The sequence below is a fragment of the Aulonocara stuartgranti genome (assembly GCF_965226115.1).
Source record: "Aulonocara stuartgranti genome assembly, chromosome: 11".
In the NCBI taxonomy this organism is placed as follows: domain Eukaryota; kingdom Metazoa; phylum Chordata; class Actinopteri; order Cichliformes; family Cichlidae; genus Aulonocara; species Aulonocara stuartgranti.
The window spans coordinates 4,474,740-4,488,576 of record NC_138947.1 but is presented as its reverse complement, the minus strand read 5'-3'; the positions used below and the strand labels follow the sequence as shown (position 1 = coordinate 4,488,576).

Here is a 13,837-nt window from a genome sequence, read left to right as displayed (position 1 = left end):
AGCCTTAGTCACATATGCCTGCAAGACACACCAGGCATCAAGAGATGAAATGGTCTCACATATGGTCTAAACAATAAACTGACATGGTCATCGTGTCATCATTCATTTGTTGCATACTTTTTTGAAGCCTTTACTCTGGCATTTTGACTGCCATCATTGTGTTTGTTGGTTTGTTTGTTTTTGAATATGGACATAAGAATATTTAGACAGACTGTACGGTTGGTTAATTTCATTAATAAGATGGCTCATAAATTTTGGTTAGACTTCTGTGGTATATTACACGCACAAAAAAGAAAACCTGACAAGTACAGCTAGTTAATAATAACAATGGCTGTCACAAGCGGTAACTTTGAGAAAAGATAAAAACCAACATGAACCATGTGTTTGTGCGCATGTTTTTGTGCTGTCCTCAGTCATATACTGGCTCACTGATTTTGCAGAGATTAACCCAAACTTAGAATCCCATTTTTACAGTGTCTATTAATACAAATTAACACTGAACAAGTGAAATGGCAGCCACCCATCAGTTAATTTTAACAGTTTTTATTTCTCTGCTCATTTTTGCTTAAAGTTGTTTAATTTTACACGGCGATTGGGTTGCCTTTGTAGCCTTTGAAGTGGCCATTTCTGGAACGGATTTTTGCACTTCTACATTGGCATCATTTTTGGTTGTTCGGTTTGCTTTGCTAACACCAATCGCTACCGGAGCTGAGAGTAACTCTGGACTGTGATTTCATCAGCTTTTTCTCACTCAGTTTTGCAGTTAGCTAATTGTTATAAAATAAGACTGCATATGTGAGAGTTTTATCCCGTTGCATGTACTGTGACGTTGATCTGTGCACAGTGATCCAGTAAAAAGATAAAAAGGTGCATTTGATCCAGCTGACAAAACAAGATTAGACTTGATGTTTTTCCACTGATGATCCACATCACTGGTTAGGACGGCAGCAGTAAGCACAAGACATAAACTTTAGAACATAGAAAACTGGTGTTCTCATGGGTTAAAATGACAGCTGCAGCTACCAAAAGCAGACAAAGACTTCTGCCCTGAATAAAACCCTTCAGTGGAGGATGTAATAAAACACATGCTCTGTGTGGCTCCAAACTGGCACCAAAAGGACAAAATGTCTTAAAACACACACACACAGACACACACTTTAAGGGTTATGATAGTACACCAACTCACAGGCTGCTTGTTTTTGTGATCTCACTGTCTAAACCCACAGAAACAGTCCAAACTTTGTTTTTGCTGTCATAATACTGCTGCCAGTTGAATCCTAAATCACCATTCTCTTATTTGCACAGTCTGCTCCTCCTGGTTACACTAATTAGTTTGGGAAAAGATAAATTCCGAATTGGATCAATAAGCTGCCTGTTCTACGATCTTTTAATTGCGTTTGGCGCAGTCGTGATACATAAATGTTGATAGTATAACTTGCAGATTTACAGGGCATCACCCCTGATAATTTCCAATAATTAACACCTCTTGCAGAGTAACAAACACCTAAAAAACTGTGAGTGATACTGAGAGAGAGCCATGGCTCCTTCACAAGATAGCTGAAGAACTCTTTCCAAGTTCATGAACTCATTCAGTATCTCGAAAGCTAAAGTAGATCACGTCCTGGAATAGTTTCAGTATCTTTAAATTCATCAAGGAGAACCAGATACCAAAAAACTTTACTTTCTTTCATTCATTTTAGTCTCCGTAAAAGCTCCAGTTTCATTTTATTCAGTTGAAAAAAGGTTTGCTGTTATATAACCATCAAAATAACTTTTTATATAATTATGATCAGCTGTCAGAAGTGTCACATTTTATTGTAGATTTTTCTCTTCTTCTGTGACAGATTTAAGACTCCTCCACTTGCCTGTCATCCAGCCTACAGGTGGTAAATTTTGAAGGTGTACATTTTGGGGGGAAAGGGATCTTGGTGCGTTTTCCGACAAACTCCGTGATGGTCATTTATTTTTCCCACCTTGTGTGGGTAGGAGAACACTGCAGGCAGAAAGAGGGGCAGGCTCACAGTGAAAGGATTGCCATTTGGACAGGTAAATGACAGAGAATGAGAGCAGAGGGCCGATGAGGATAAAAGAGGAATCCAGATAAAGGTAAGTATGAAGAAAATGGAGGGCATCTACATGATGCACATATCTGAAGGGGAGGGAACAAGAGGGTGCAAGGAGGTGAAAGAAAGAGAGAAAGATCAAGGGCTGAGGAGAGGTAGCAGGGTAAATGCACTATTTGAATTATGTAAAATAGCTGCGTGGGAGAGAGGAGGCGTGTGTGTGTGTCTGAGTGTGACAGAAGAGGCTGAGAGAAGGAGAAAGCAAGGAAAGAGCACAGATACTAGCATGATCAATGTGAAAAGATGTGAGATGGGCTGAAATACAGGAAAACAATACCAGAAATTTCAACACATATAACCAATTTATTACCAGTATCACATTCATCACATTTAGCGTGTTGCAGGTCTTTTCAGAGGGCCGTGCTGAAAGTAAAGGGAAAAACTGGACAAAGAATGTCTGATTAAAACAGGATTAAAGTAGGCTTTCATAGGCATCTTGCTGATGAGTTTTTGGCATAGTAAAAGTGATGATTTAAGCAGGTTTGGTATGGTGATCCTTTTCTAAGAATGATGAAACATGGTAGCTTGTGGTAACTACATATTTACCGTGGCTCTGGATTTTATTAAAATTTTTTCAGCCATCTCAGTGGTTTGGCTCTGCAGATGGTAATGTCTAATATTACCATAATATCTGCAATCTCTGTCTCTGCACTTTCATCGTCAGGAGTCGACCAACCAATCTTAAGCTGCGTCTATATTGCAAGTGATTTGCAGCGCCATGGTGACCAAAAACCACTGAAACTGACATTTTTAGATTTTTCAAGCAACTATGGGCGAAATAACTCCTGGCAACGGGAAGTGGGCGGGACCTGGAATAAACCTTCCTTAACTACTAGACAAGCAATTGAAGGGGTTACCGACTGCCATGTTGATTGACACTTGACCTAGAAGGTTACCTTGGCGACCAGAGCCTGGAATGTCAGCAAGTGACCAGATGTCAGTTTCAAAGCGAAACACTTCCAGTGTGGGCACAGCTTAAGGTCCCCTGAGTTACCAAATCTCCTGAAAGTTTGATTCTATGTCAGATAAAAACGAGCTAAAATGATTTATGCACCTACAGCACCTGCTTCACACTCTCCACTCTAATTCATCCCATAGGTATTCTATCGGGTTGAGGTTAGGACTCTGTGCAGGCCAGTAAAGTTCTTTCACACCAAACAAAACTACACTTAGCACAATGCAGTCAGACAAGTACCGCTGAACTAGCAATCGCCAAACCCAGACTTGTCCATTTAACTGTCAGATGGAGAAGCATGATTTGTCACTCCAGAGAACACTGCTCTAGAGTCCAGTGGCAGCGAGCTTTATACCACTGCATCCTTTGCATTGCACTTGGTCATGTAAGGCTTGGATCCAGCTGCTCAGCCATGAAAACTTCATTCCATGAAGCTCTCTGCACGTAGTTTTTGGGCTAATCTGAAGGCCACTTGGAGTTTGGAAGCCTATAGTGACTAAGGCTGCAAAAAGTTGGGGATCTGTGTGCAGCATCTGCTGACCACGCTCTGTTATTTTCACTTCATGTCTGAGTTGCTGTTGTTCCACCTTTGTTATAATACTTCTAACAGTTGACTGTGGAATATTTAGTAGGGAGGAAATCCATGCGTCTCGTCATGGTACCTGAGAATGACCCGTTCTGTCACAAATGTTTGTAGAAGCAGTCTGCATGACTAGGTGCTTGATTGTGTACACCTGAAGTCATAGAGTGATGATTTGGATGAGTAAGTAAATAATTTTGGCAATATAATATATATATTGATTAATCCCCGCCCCTTACTGTTTGCCTTCATCGCCATATCAAATTGAAAATAATTTGTCCTCCAGCTAGTCCTGATATCAGTGGTGTTTTGATCTGGTTGTTATTTTCCGCACAAGTCTTTCTTCTCTTTCTTACAATATTTTTTTACTCAGCAAAGAACTGATGTGACACAACAGATAAATAGTGGCTACTTGTCAATAGGCACATGGCAGCTATTAAGGCTGATAAAAGTACACGCCAGTTTTAGCCTATATGTAGACAGACAGTGAGACTGCTTTCCTTTTGTACCACCATCAGATTTGCCAAACTAATGACAGCCTCTGCTGCACTTTGTGTTTACTGTTAATTAGCATAAGCTAAGATGATAACTGGTAAGCATGTTAGCATTGCAACAAGTCTTGTTGTGCCTCTAACATGCCTCTACCTTAGTGAACACAGAAAGGTCGCTACAACTGTGTTGAATTTGTTAGGAAGTCATTCTTTTTTCTGTTGCTAGAAAGGTTTAGCTTGTGGTACAGTTTATGAAGATACTTAGCTAACCATCGTTAGCCGGTTTCTGCTGTTAGAGCAGCAAAAGTTGCTATGTGTTAGTTGGCATATTGTAATGGTGCTTTTTTCCTCCATTCATGCAACTGAAAAATATACTTTTCTAGTATTCAGCAGTATTCAGCTGTGTGGTATGTTGTAAACAAAATTGTATAAATTAGAAATGAGTGCACAGAAATTTCAAGGCAGAATTATAAGTGAATGAAGAGGAGCTTCTTCCCCCAGGCTATTCGGGGCCTGAACCAGGTGTAGGACTGGACTCTCCCAAACACGTCACTATAAGACTGGACTCTCACACACGTCACCACACGCACCACCACACATTTCCTATAATTCTATAATTCCTATAATTTATAATCCTTATCTTTATAATCTCTTCTGCTATTTGCACATTCTTTACTGTAAATTCCTAAGTTAATTTGTAAATTTTTGTAGTAAATTGTAAATATTGTAAAACTTTTCTTCTGTCATTTAATGGTCGGGCATTGTACAGCTACAAGCATTTCACCCCCATGTCATACTGTGTATGGTTGTGTGTGTGTGACAAATAAAATTTGAATTTGAATTTGAAAGTGAGTACTACACATCCTTACAATATTCTCACCTGTCTTTTATTCATTGATGTTATTATATATAGATACTTATCACTTCTTTAACTCTTAGGAGATTTTATTTATTTACTTATGTCGCAGATCTCTTCCTGTAAATCTTTATTGGCCTATAGGGCTGCCATGATTAGTCGACTAGTCACGATTATATCAACTATCAAAATCGTCGAAGACTATTAGTCGTCAACGATTTTGATAGTCACTAATAGTTGATGGGTCGTTTGAAGCTTAGTAAGATCCTGAAAGACGCAAGGATGCCAGCTGCCATTAAACACCAAAGAAGAAGATGAAGCAGTCTGCGGTATCGTAGCTGTGTCGAAATTCAGGGGCTACATCCTTCGGAGGCCGCATTTGTAGGCCGATTACATTACAGCAATCGAAGGCTGTCCAAATTCAAAGACTCGTCCAATAAATGCGGCCAATAAATGCGTCCTCTTTTTCCCCAGAGTCGGATGTGTCCGTGGCCCAACCTATCCCAGAATTCATAGCGCGGCCAAACCAATTCCATTTTCCAACAATGGCGGCAGCTACTTAGTTTTAATAATACTCTTTCTTGGTCACAAAATAAACTTTTAAGATAATTTCAGGCGAGGCAATATCTGCTCGATTTATCAAGACATCACATATTTGCAAAAGTGCGCCGACGTTTTCGGAAACATCTGTTAGCCACTAGCTCAATAGCTCACCGGGAGGTCAGCGAGAACAGCGAACTCCCAGCACATCGTTTTCAAACCCCCCGCGGTCTTTTGCTACTCAGGTTAAACATGATATACAAGTCACTTAGATAACTTAAAAATATTATTGTTTGGCTTTTTTCAGTGTTTTATTTGTTCTTGAGTAAATCAGTTTGGCTAAGATTAAAGTTATAGTTTTCACACGGCTGAATAAACGTTAAACAGTAAACTCATTAAACACAAGTGTGAGGTGGTCGAGAATTTTCTCCAGTGTCATGCTATGTATTAGCGAGCGAGGAGCAGATGGCGAAGTTTATTAAACTCCACCGAGATAATCTGCAAAGTTCAGTTAGCACATACCTTAAACACTTCAAGCTGTAAGCTAATGATAGTTATATAAGAGCAGATGCTGCTGGTGCAATAAGCTGCACGTTTTATGTCCATGATCTGATTTGTTGACTAATTGCAAAAATAATCTGTGACTAGTCGACTATCATAATAATCGTTTGTGGCAGCCCTATTGACATATAAACCAACAAACAGCTGTTTGAAAATGTAAACTATTATCTCAGTTTTGGAAAGCCACACGGAGCTTAATAAAAATGAGGTTTTAATCATTTCTTTTTCCACTGGAAGAAAGGGTTTGTACGTAATTAACAAAATCCTCCATGTATCTTATGAATGTACAATTTATTGATTTGTAGGTAAAAGCAATTAATTAAAACTGTGTATATGTAATTATATCCTGTGAAGTCCCATTGAGAGTGCAGACATTTGGTGCAGAGACACAGAGATAGAATTGGCATTTGGTTGGAGGACAAAAGTGAAAGACACAAAGATCAAAGTAGGCAATACTTTAAAGATAAGATAGAACTTTATTAATCCCTCGGGTGGGTTCCTCTGGGAAATTCGACTTCCAAAAAGCACAGCAACGACCGAAGTTACAGTTACAGAATTGTTATATATACACACACACACACACACACACACACATATATAAATACAGAGACAAATATAAATAAAATATACAAAGGGGATAAATAGAATAAATAGGAATAAAAAATAAAAATACAAGTGAATTGCACATTTCAAGTATTGAGTCTATTGCACTGTTGACTATTTACAAAAAGTATTGCACAAGGTATTGTACAGTGAGGTGAAGAGGCACTACAGCTTAGTTGTTCCCCCCTCCTTTGTCCTTAAATTCACAGTCAGTGAATTTTTGAGTAAATTTTTTAAATTTTTTTCTGTTGTTGTTTTTTTGATCCGTTAGTTGGCCTCCTGTGTTTTGTTTTTGCTCCTCTCTGTGTGCATCCACACTCTCTCCATCATCCATCAAGTGTAGGACAGAACTTTATTTCTTTACTGGACAATTTGCTGCATTATGTACTGACTCAGAGACGGAAGTCGATAAGTGTTTTGTTTGTTTAATGCTCGCGCCTCTCTACCCATGCATCTCCCGGTTCCTCCCCTCAACATTCAGACTGTTAACATTTGCCTCAGCTGACAACCAGACAGAAAATCTATCTCTCCACTTTGTCAGCCCCCACACTCTCAACAGATGAAAGTGCATAAGAGTTTCTGTGTAGCGGCAGAATCTGCAGTGATGCTGGTGAATGGGTGTGACCTTGCATGGTTTTATTTCTGTCTCGCTCACCTTTGACCTCTATCGAGCTCTTTGGTTGGCTTCTTTGGTTCCTTCAGGCAGAATGTCAATATCGGCTGTCCCGCAGCTGTTTATTTCCACATTACTTTGTCCACATCCTCTGGCTCTACCTGTGTCCTGCACTGCAATTTTTGTGTCCTGGCCTCATATTACCATTGATGTTTTCCTTCCACGGATGTATAATAGTGTCTTACCCAATGACCTCCTCTCCTTTTCGCAGATCATCGCGCCCGGCGGAAGAGCATAGCCACCGGGAAGCAGCCCAGCATGGAGGTCCCTCCCACTGCCCCCCTTCAACCCTTCCGACAATCCGTGAGTAACCCCCACTGTTCCCGGCCTCGCTCGCTGCCTCCATCCCTCTCGCTGTCCCTCCTCCCTCCTCCCGCCCTGGGTCCACCGCACACCTGTGGCCGTCGGGCCAGCGGCACCCCGCCTCACCCTTACCCTCTCTCCCTGGCCGTCTCCCCCTCCCTCGCCTTTTGCCAGCAGCAGCCGCAGCAGCAAAAGGGCTTCAAGAAAGGTTCCGGCACGCCCCCCTTGCCCCGCTCGCTGCCCCTCTCCCCCTCCCTGTCCTTCACCCTGCCTCACTCGCCTGCCGCCTCCTCCTCCTCCCCCCCCTTCTTGTACTGGGGCGGAGACTGGAGGGCTGCCGGTTCGAGTCCAGTGGCGGGAGGAGCATATATTGCACCACTGCCCCCTGTTGAGGTATGTGACACAAACATGGCTGAAGCAGAGACACTGGCTATTTTTGCATGCTACACCGACACTCATACAGGCGGCTTTTGGCCCGACAGCTAGGAATGTGCATGAAAGAAACACGTTCACACAATTAGGCTGCTGTTATTGTTAGCAGGCGCACATTTAAAAGCTTAACACCAGTTTGTTTAAAAGCTTTTAACTAAGTATTTTGAAATTGAAGGTATATATTTTGTCTAATGTTATATTTATATTCACATCATTCCAGATGGGCATTATTCTCCATTCTTATTGCAAAAAAAAAAATGCTGGATGATAAATGGATGAAAATATACAAAAAAAGAAGGCAATACAAAAAAATAAGAAAATGAATCATGTTTCTAATAATCATTCTAAATGAGTTATTTCATTTTTAGCATTACATTTATGTTTAATCTGTTTGTGCTTTTATAATGGCTTCTGTTATTTTATGTGGGCTTTTAAGTTCTTTGTTTATCTTTAGAAAAACTGAGAGGAATGCATTTAAATTCCAGATTGCATTCGACCTACAAAGGCAGTTCACAAAACTAAAACTGTTATTAATTAGTAAACCTTAAATGAATAAATCCAGAAACTGCAGCAGGCAAAGGCCAAGGAGATCAAGGAGAAGAGAATGCTTTTTAAATACTTTTAAAAAGCTAGATTGCAATAAAATACACTACTCAGTCTAAATGTCATCTGTACCAAGGGTCTGAGACTATATCCACTAATAAGAAGAAAATGCTCTGGTTTTTCAAAGAGCTGAAACATTGCAAATGTGATATAAAGTAAATGTGACTCGTAGTAAATAGGCTAAAATGCACCAGATGCCTGCTATGATTCATTAAAGTCAAATGAAGATGAGCAGCATAAAAAGGTTGTGTCACTATTATTTCTGGGATCATCGTGACTCTTTTTAAACCAGACACGATGTCTGTCAGAGAAGAAGCGGGCAGCTGACACACGAAACATTTTGTGTCTGCGGGCACAAATAATCAGTTTTTGTTTCATTAATGGCAACAGAAACTCAATCACAAGGTATCAAATGTTAACGCGAAGGGGCTTAGAGGATTGACTGGTGTCTTATTAAGTTTGTGCCAGCAGTCTATGTTGCCCATCTCCTTTTCCATTATTTCTGCTGGTGTTTGCACACCGTTACTGTAGCTGGGAACGGCAGGATGTGTTTTCCTCCCATCACAGGAAACTATTTGCTGCCCATTCACTGCTGCAGTATGAAAAATAGCCGCCACTGACTTGGAAATTGCAGAAGCAAGATAGTCCATTACAGGAAATGTAAAGGCTCAGTTGGGCTTGATCAGAGTTTTTTTCTATTTCATCATTTTTTTCATAGTGGCTGAGATGAGTGTTTGTTGTATCAATATTTCATCCTGTGTGATGTGATAAGCAGTCCTGAGGGACAGGATAAATGCCATATTGGAAACACAAGATTCAAACAAAACTTTTCAGCAGTGACAAAAAAGGTCATTCTGATTTTTAACTCACACTTTGTTTAATGCAAGTCACTTGAAACCTGGAAGGAAAAAAATCATTATTGCAGTTAAATCTAGCAGAACTGTTACTGTATCCTTTAAAAATAGGCACAAATTCTTATCAGTACAAATTCTGCTCATCAGAAGTGCAGCCAAGCACGTGACAGTCTCTCCTGAACCATCAAATCCTGAACCTTTTTACTGTCACATTTAAACACACTGGTTAAGCATATTTAACTCAAGCCACATTTTTTTCCTAAACACTAATAACCAGCATCTGAAAGTGAAAGTAAAAAGCAAGTAAATCGAGTTGCAAATGGGACACAAGCCACAACCCTCTTCTGTTGTTCCACCACCACTCCAGCTTTCCGGCTTCCCCTCCAAACTTTGTTCCTCTTTAGAAGAGGATCATTACCTCTCAGCATCTACAATTACCCTGACCATCATGTCAAGGCACAGATGCCATGGGAGACCTTGTGTGCATCTCTGTGAAGCCAGCAGCATGTGACAGAATGGCAGTATAAGAATGCTTTCCCACGGCAACGTCTTACCTAAGGCAAAACATACTTAGCCTGGGGACAAGTGCCTGCTTAACAGATAATTCCAGTTTAGTTCAGTCTGTCTTGTTCTCTCTAAATGCTGCTGTGTTCCATGACTCCGTGGGTCATGCTGACTTTGAACTTGCCACATCTGTTCTAGAGATGCAGAAAATGTGGACTTATTACATTTATTGTTGCACAGGAAACTAACAAAACCGATAAATTGGGTAATTTAATATAATTTAGCATCAATCATCCCCAAGCTGTAACAAGTGTAAAATAGCATTAACGCTAAAGTAAGCATCAGAATAAATCTCCTGCTAAGACATCAGTCGCCATTTTGAGCATATTGTTCAACTCAGACAGAATTCCATTTCATGTTTGACAATTAGTGTTTTAAAAAATTAATAACTAATTACACACACCTATTAAACATGCGCAGCATCAAATGAGCTGGAACACTAAACGACACCAGTAACCTGGAATGAACCCAAAGCTGAGCCAGTAACAAAGTGCAGAACAGCAAACACAGCCACAGAAGCTAAAGCGCAGGCCTCCTCTTAGCTCTCTTTATTGTGCTTTATTGTGCTTTCGGGATTTTCTCTCACTCTTTGAATTAAAGACTTTCTACTTTTTGAGACTTAACGTGTCAGACGGAGCGGCTAATCAAATCAGATTTAGTCATGCAGACTATTAGGTTGGAACCAGCAGATGGAGCCAAGTCTTTAGTCACATCCTCAAGACAGGCTTCAAAGCCATATGACTCATGCCACATGACAAGGTGTCATTTCCCTCCAGTCATTCTCCCGCTGAGTAATGTCGTTATGCTGTAGGTATAGAAATGATAGCACTTCAGGATGCACCTAAAAGCTGAATGGGCAAAGCGTCTTCAGGGGACATTGGAAGAAAAAGCATGTAATGATATTTCATGCATATTTGGGGACATTTAAATTTACTATTACAGGAATGAGTGTAACGTTAACATCTGAGGTCTGCAAACACAGGGTGTGAAATCAGGAAGTCTACAAATGTTTTAAAAAGTGATATAATCGTCCAAGGGGACTTCATTCACTAGCTTGTTTGCATTACTAACAGTCTCGGCCAAAAACAGTTTATTTACAATATATGGTTTAAAAACAGAGAAAACATATATTTTATTTTCAAAAGGTTTGAAACAGATTATTAATTGTAAAATGATTTTGCTGTTAGTTCTATGATGTCTTCATTTTCATTTTCTTTAAGCTTAAGTAAAGTCCCATCTTTTTTTAGTTCTATGACCATCACATTGACAGGAAACTGCACACTCACACTCCTTGTAGACGAGATTCTGATCCTGGGTTCAGTATGCAGTTTGTTGATACAAAATCTGGTGGGTGGTGGTTTTTAAGTGTTATGCTGATATACAAAAAATGGAACCACTTCCAGCCAGAAAGACAAAAAATAATTGTAAATGAAATGTAAAATATGTACCGAACACTTATCAATGAACAATTCCTCGTTCCAGTTCTCTGATATTTGATTGTATCGTGCCAGGAAGCTCATTTAGGACAAACTGTGAGACTCTGCTGTTCTTATGGACTGAATGGTTCACCACTGCCCACCACAGGATCTGTTACAACATTGCAATTTTCTGTAGCAAGTTGATTCCTCGTTGATAATAAATGTACCTTGTGCTCTCCCCATCATGCATCGTGTCTTTCATTTGTGTTTGTCTCTCGATTTGATTTTGCCGTCACACAAATACATCTGTTATAAACCATGCTGACATGACGGAAATCATCCGCATTCATACCATACTTTCCTGTCCTATCCAACCACATCGACCTCTCATCACCGCTCAATCTCTCATCTTTTCCGATTCACGGCAACCACTTCTTTGTCTCTGTAACTTCGCGCCACACACTTCCTCCTCCCTCTCCCACTCCATCTGTCTGCCTTCGTCGTCGCTCTCCTCCTCCGCCACGCTCCAGAGTTTCCTCAGTAGAAGGTTGAAGGGCTCAATCAAGAGGGCCAAGAGTCAGCCCAAACTGGACCGAACTAGCAGTTTCCGCCACATGATCCTCCCCCGCTTCCGCAGTGCTGACCAAGACAGGTTAGTGAGTCAGCGTGTGTGAGCGTTTTCATGCGATGTTTGTGGACTGACAGGCTGTGTTTGGTCCTGCATTTTGCTGTTGCATTTACAGATGCATGAATTCTGTTTGTCTTTTTGGATGCCATCATGACATCACTATTTGTTTTTGTATCTACTTTTACATAATCAGTGATAGCACAGTTAGTGACCATGTTGCACACTGACTGAGAGTCTCTGTCAGTCTGGCAAAAATGCACATTAGATTTTGGCTTAGAAAGGACGTGTGTTTACTAGAATCTCAAGATATATCATCTTAAATGCAAGATTATAGCATATTATTCTTTGGAAAATGTTGAGCACTGCATCTGTAGATCTGTCTCATCGTGCCTCTCAAACTGCCACAGAGAGAAAATATCAACTTGTGTGTCAAACTGAGCTTTCATGTCGACTGGTGACAAGATCTTAGTCTCTGGATGGTTGTGACTGATGAAAAAAGCTGTTCCAGAAGTACATTCTTACTAATAGCCAGCAGTGGGTGTCTCCTGTGGTTGCAAAAAGGTCTGGTTGTGTAGAAATCAAAGGGAAATGGCCCCTTTTGGTTCTGTGATCTTTGAAAAAGATGGGAAAAGCATGGTAAGTTTTAGGGCAGGGCTACCTTGTTATTGTCAAGTCACTACTGTATGAGTGTGCTACATCCCTCAGTTTCAGTCAAAACAGCAGTACTGAGTGGACAAGTCTGCAGTGTCCTAGCCTGAAGGCAGTGCATCAAAACCAAGTCTGCTTGTCAGTTTTCTTTTCAGCATTCATGAGGTTGTATCATGACGTTGTATCATGAGGTTGTATACCCTAAATGTTGCCACCATACCCAGTTTGTCAGCTCATAGTTCTGTTGTGACATCCTGAAGCTGCGGACAGAGAGCATTTGCTGCTAACGACTCACACAGGGTTTTTTGAAAACCTTTTTTAAACCATACAGCACAAAAGTCTCATCACACATCCGTGCTATACTTCACTCTCTGCCGCTTAATCCCCTAAAATAAATTCAATTTAAAGGGTCAGTGTTTTGGCTTACCAGAGCAGATCCAGTTGCTCAAAAGTTATTGGGTCTCTGTGGTTCCAAGGAGCGCTCTAGAAATAGGAGCCTGGTGTGAAAGCAATGCCACCTCTACCCACAGAGATGGCCTAGAAGGGGAGATTTTATTTATTTATTTATTTATTAGGGTCTATCTATATCAGCATGCTTCCATGGATTTCTATCTTTATCGTCTTTTATCTCATCTTTTGATTCTTTTCCATCTTGTCATCTCTTCCTCTATTAATCTTTTTATCTATCACTATCAGTAGCTCAGTCTCTGGCTTTCTATCTGTATCTTGGCATCAGCTTTCTCTGTGTATGGCCTAATCTCCGTCTCTGTAATCCTTTATATGTCTATCACAGTCCTAAGTTTATTTTACTCTCTCACTGCATTGTCGCTTGCACTCAGCACTCACTATTTCTCTGCTGAGCCGATGAAAAAACATCCCCCGCTTCACCATAGCAACCAGCAGACAGCCATATGGCGGCTGTACAGACCATAATGAGTCAGTGGGAGATTTGCTTAATTATACCTCCTCTGTATCATCTACATAGTTGCAGCAGTGCTGGAATTC

General features: G+C 40.5%; 1 protein-coding gene across 1 annotated transcript in view; it reads left to right on the top strand.

Moving 5' to 3' along the window:
* syngap1b (synaptic Ras GTPase activating protein 1b) overlaps positions 1–13,837 on the top strand; it is a 187,026-nt gene that overhangs the window by 132,674 nt on the left and 40,515 nt on the right. The window contains exons 4-5 of the mRNA XM_082552018.1: positions 7,594–8,078; positions 12,087–12,208. Of these exons, the coding sequence (XP_082408144.1) occupies positions 7,594–8,078; positions 12,087–12,208 (607 nt within the window). The remainder of the gene's footprint in view (positions 1–7,593; positions 8,079–12,086; positions 12,209–13,837) is intronic.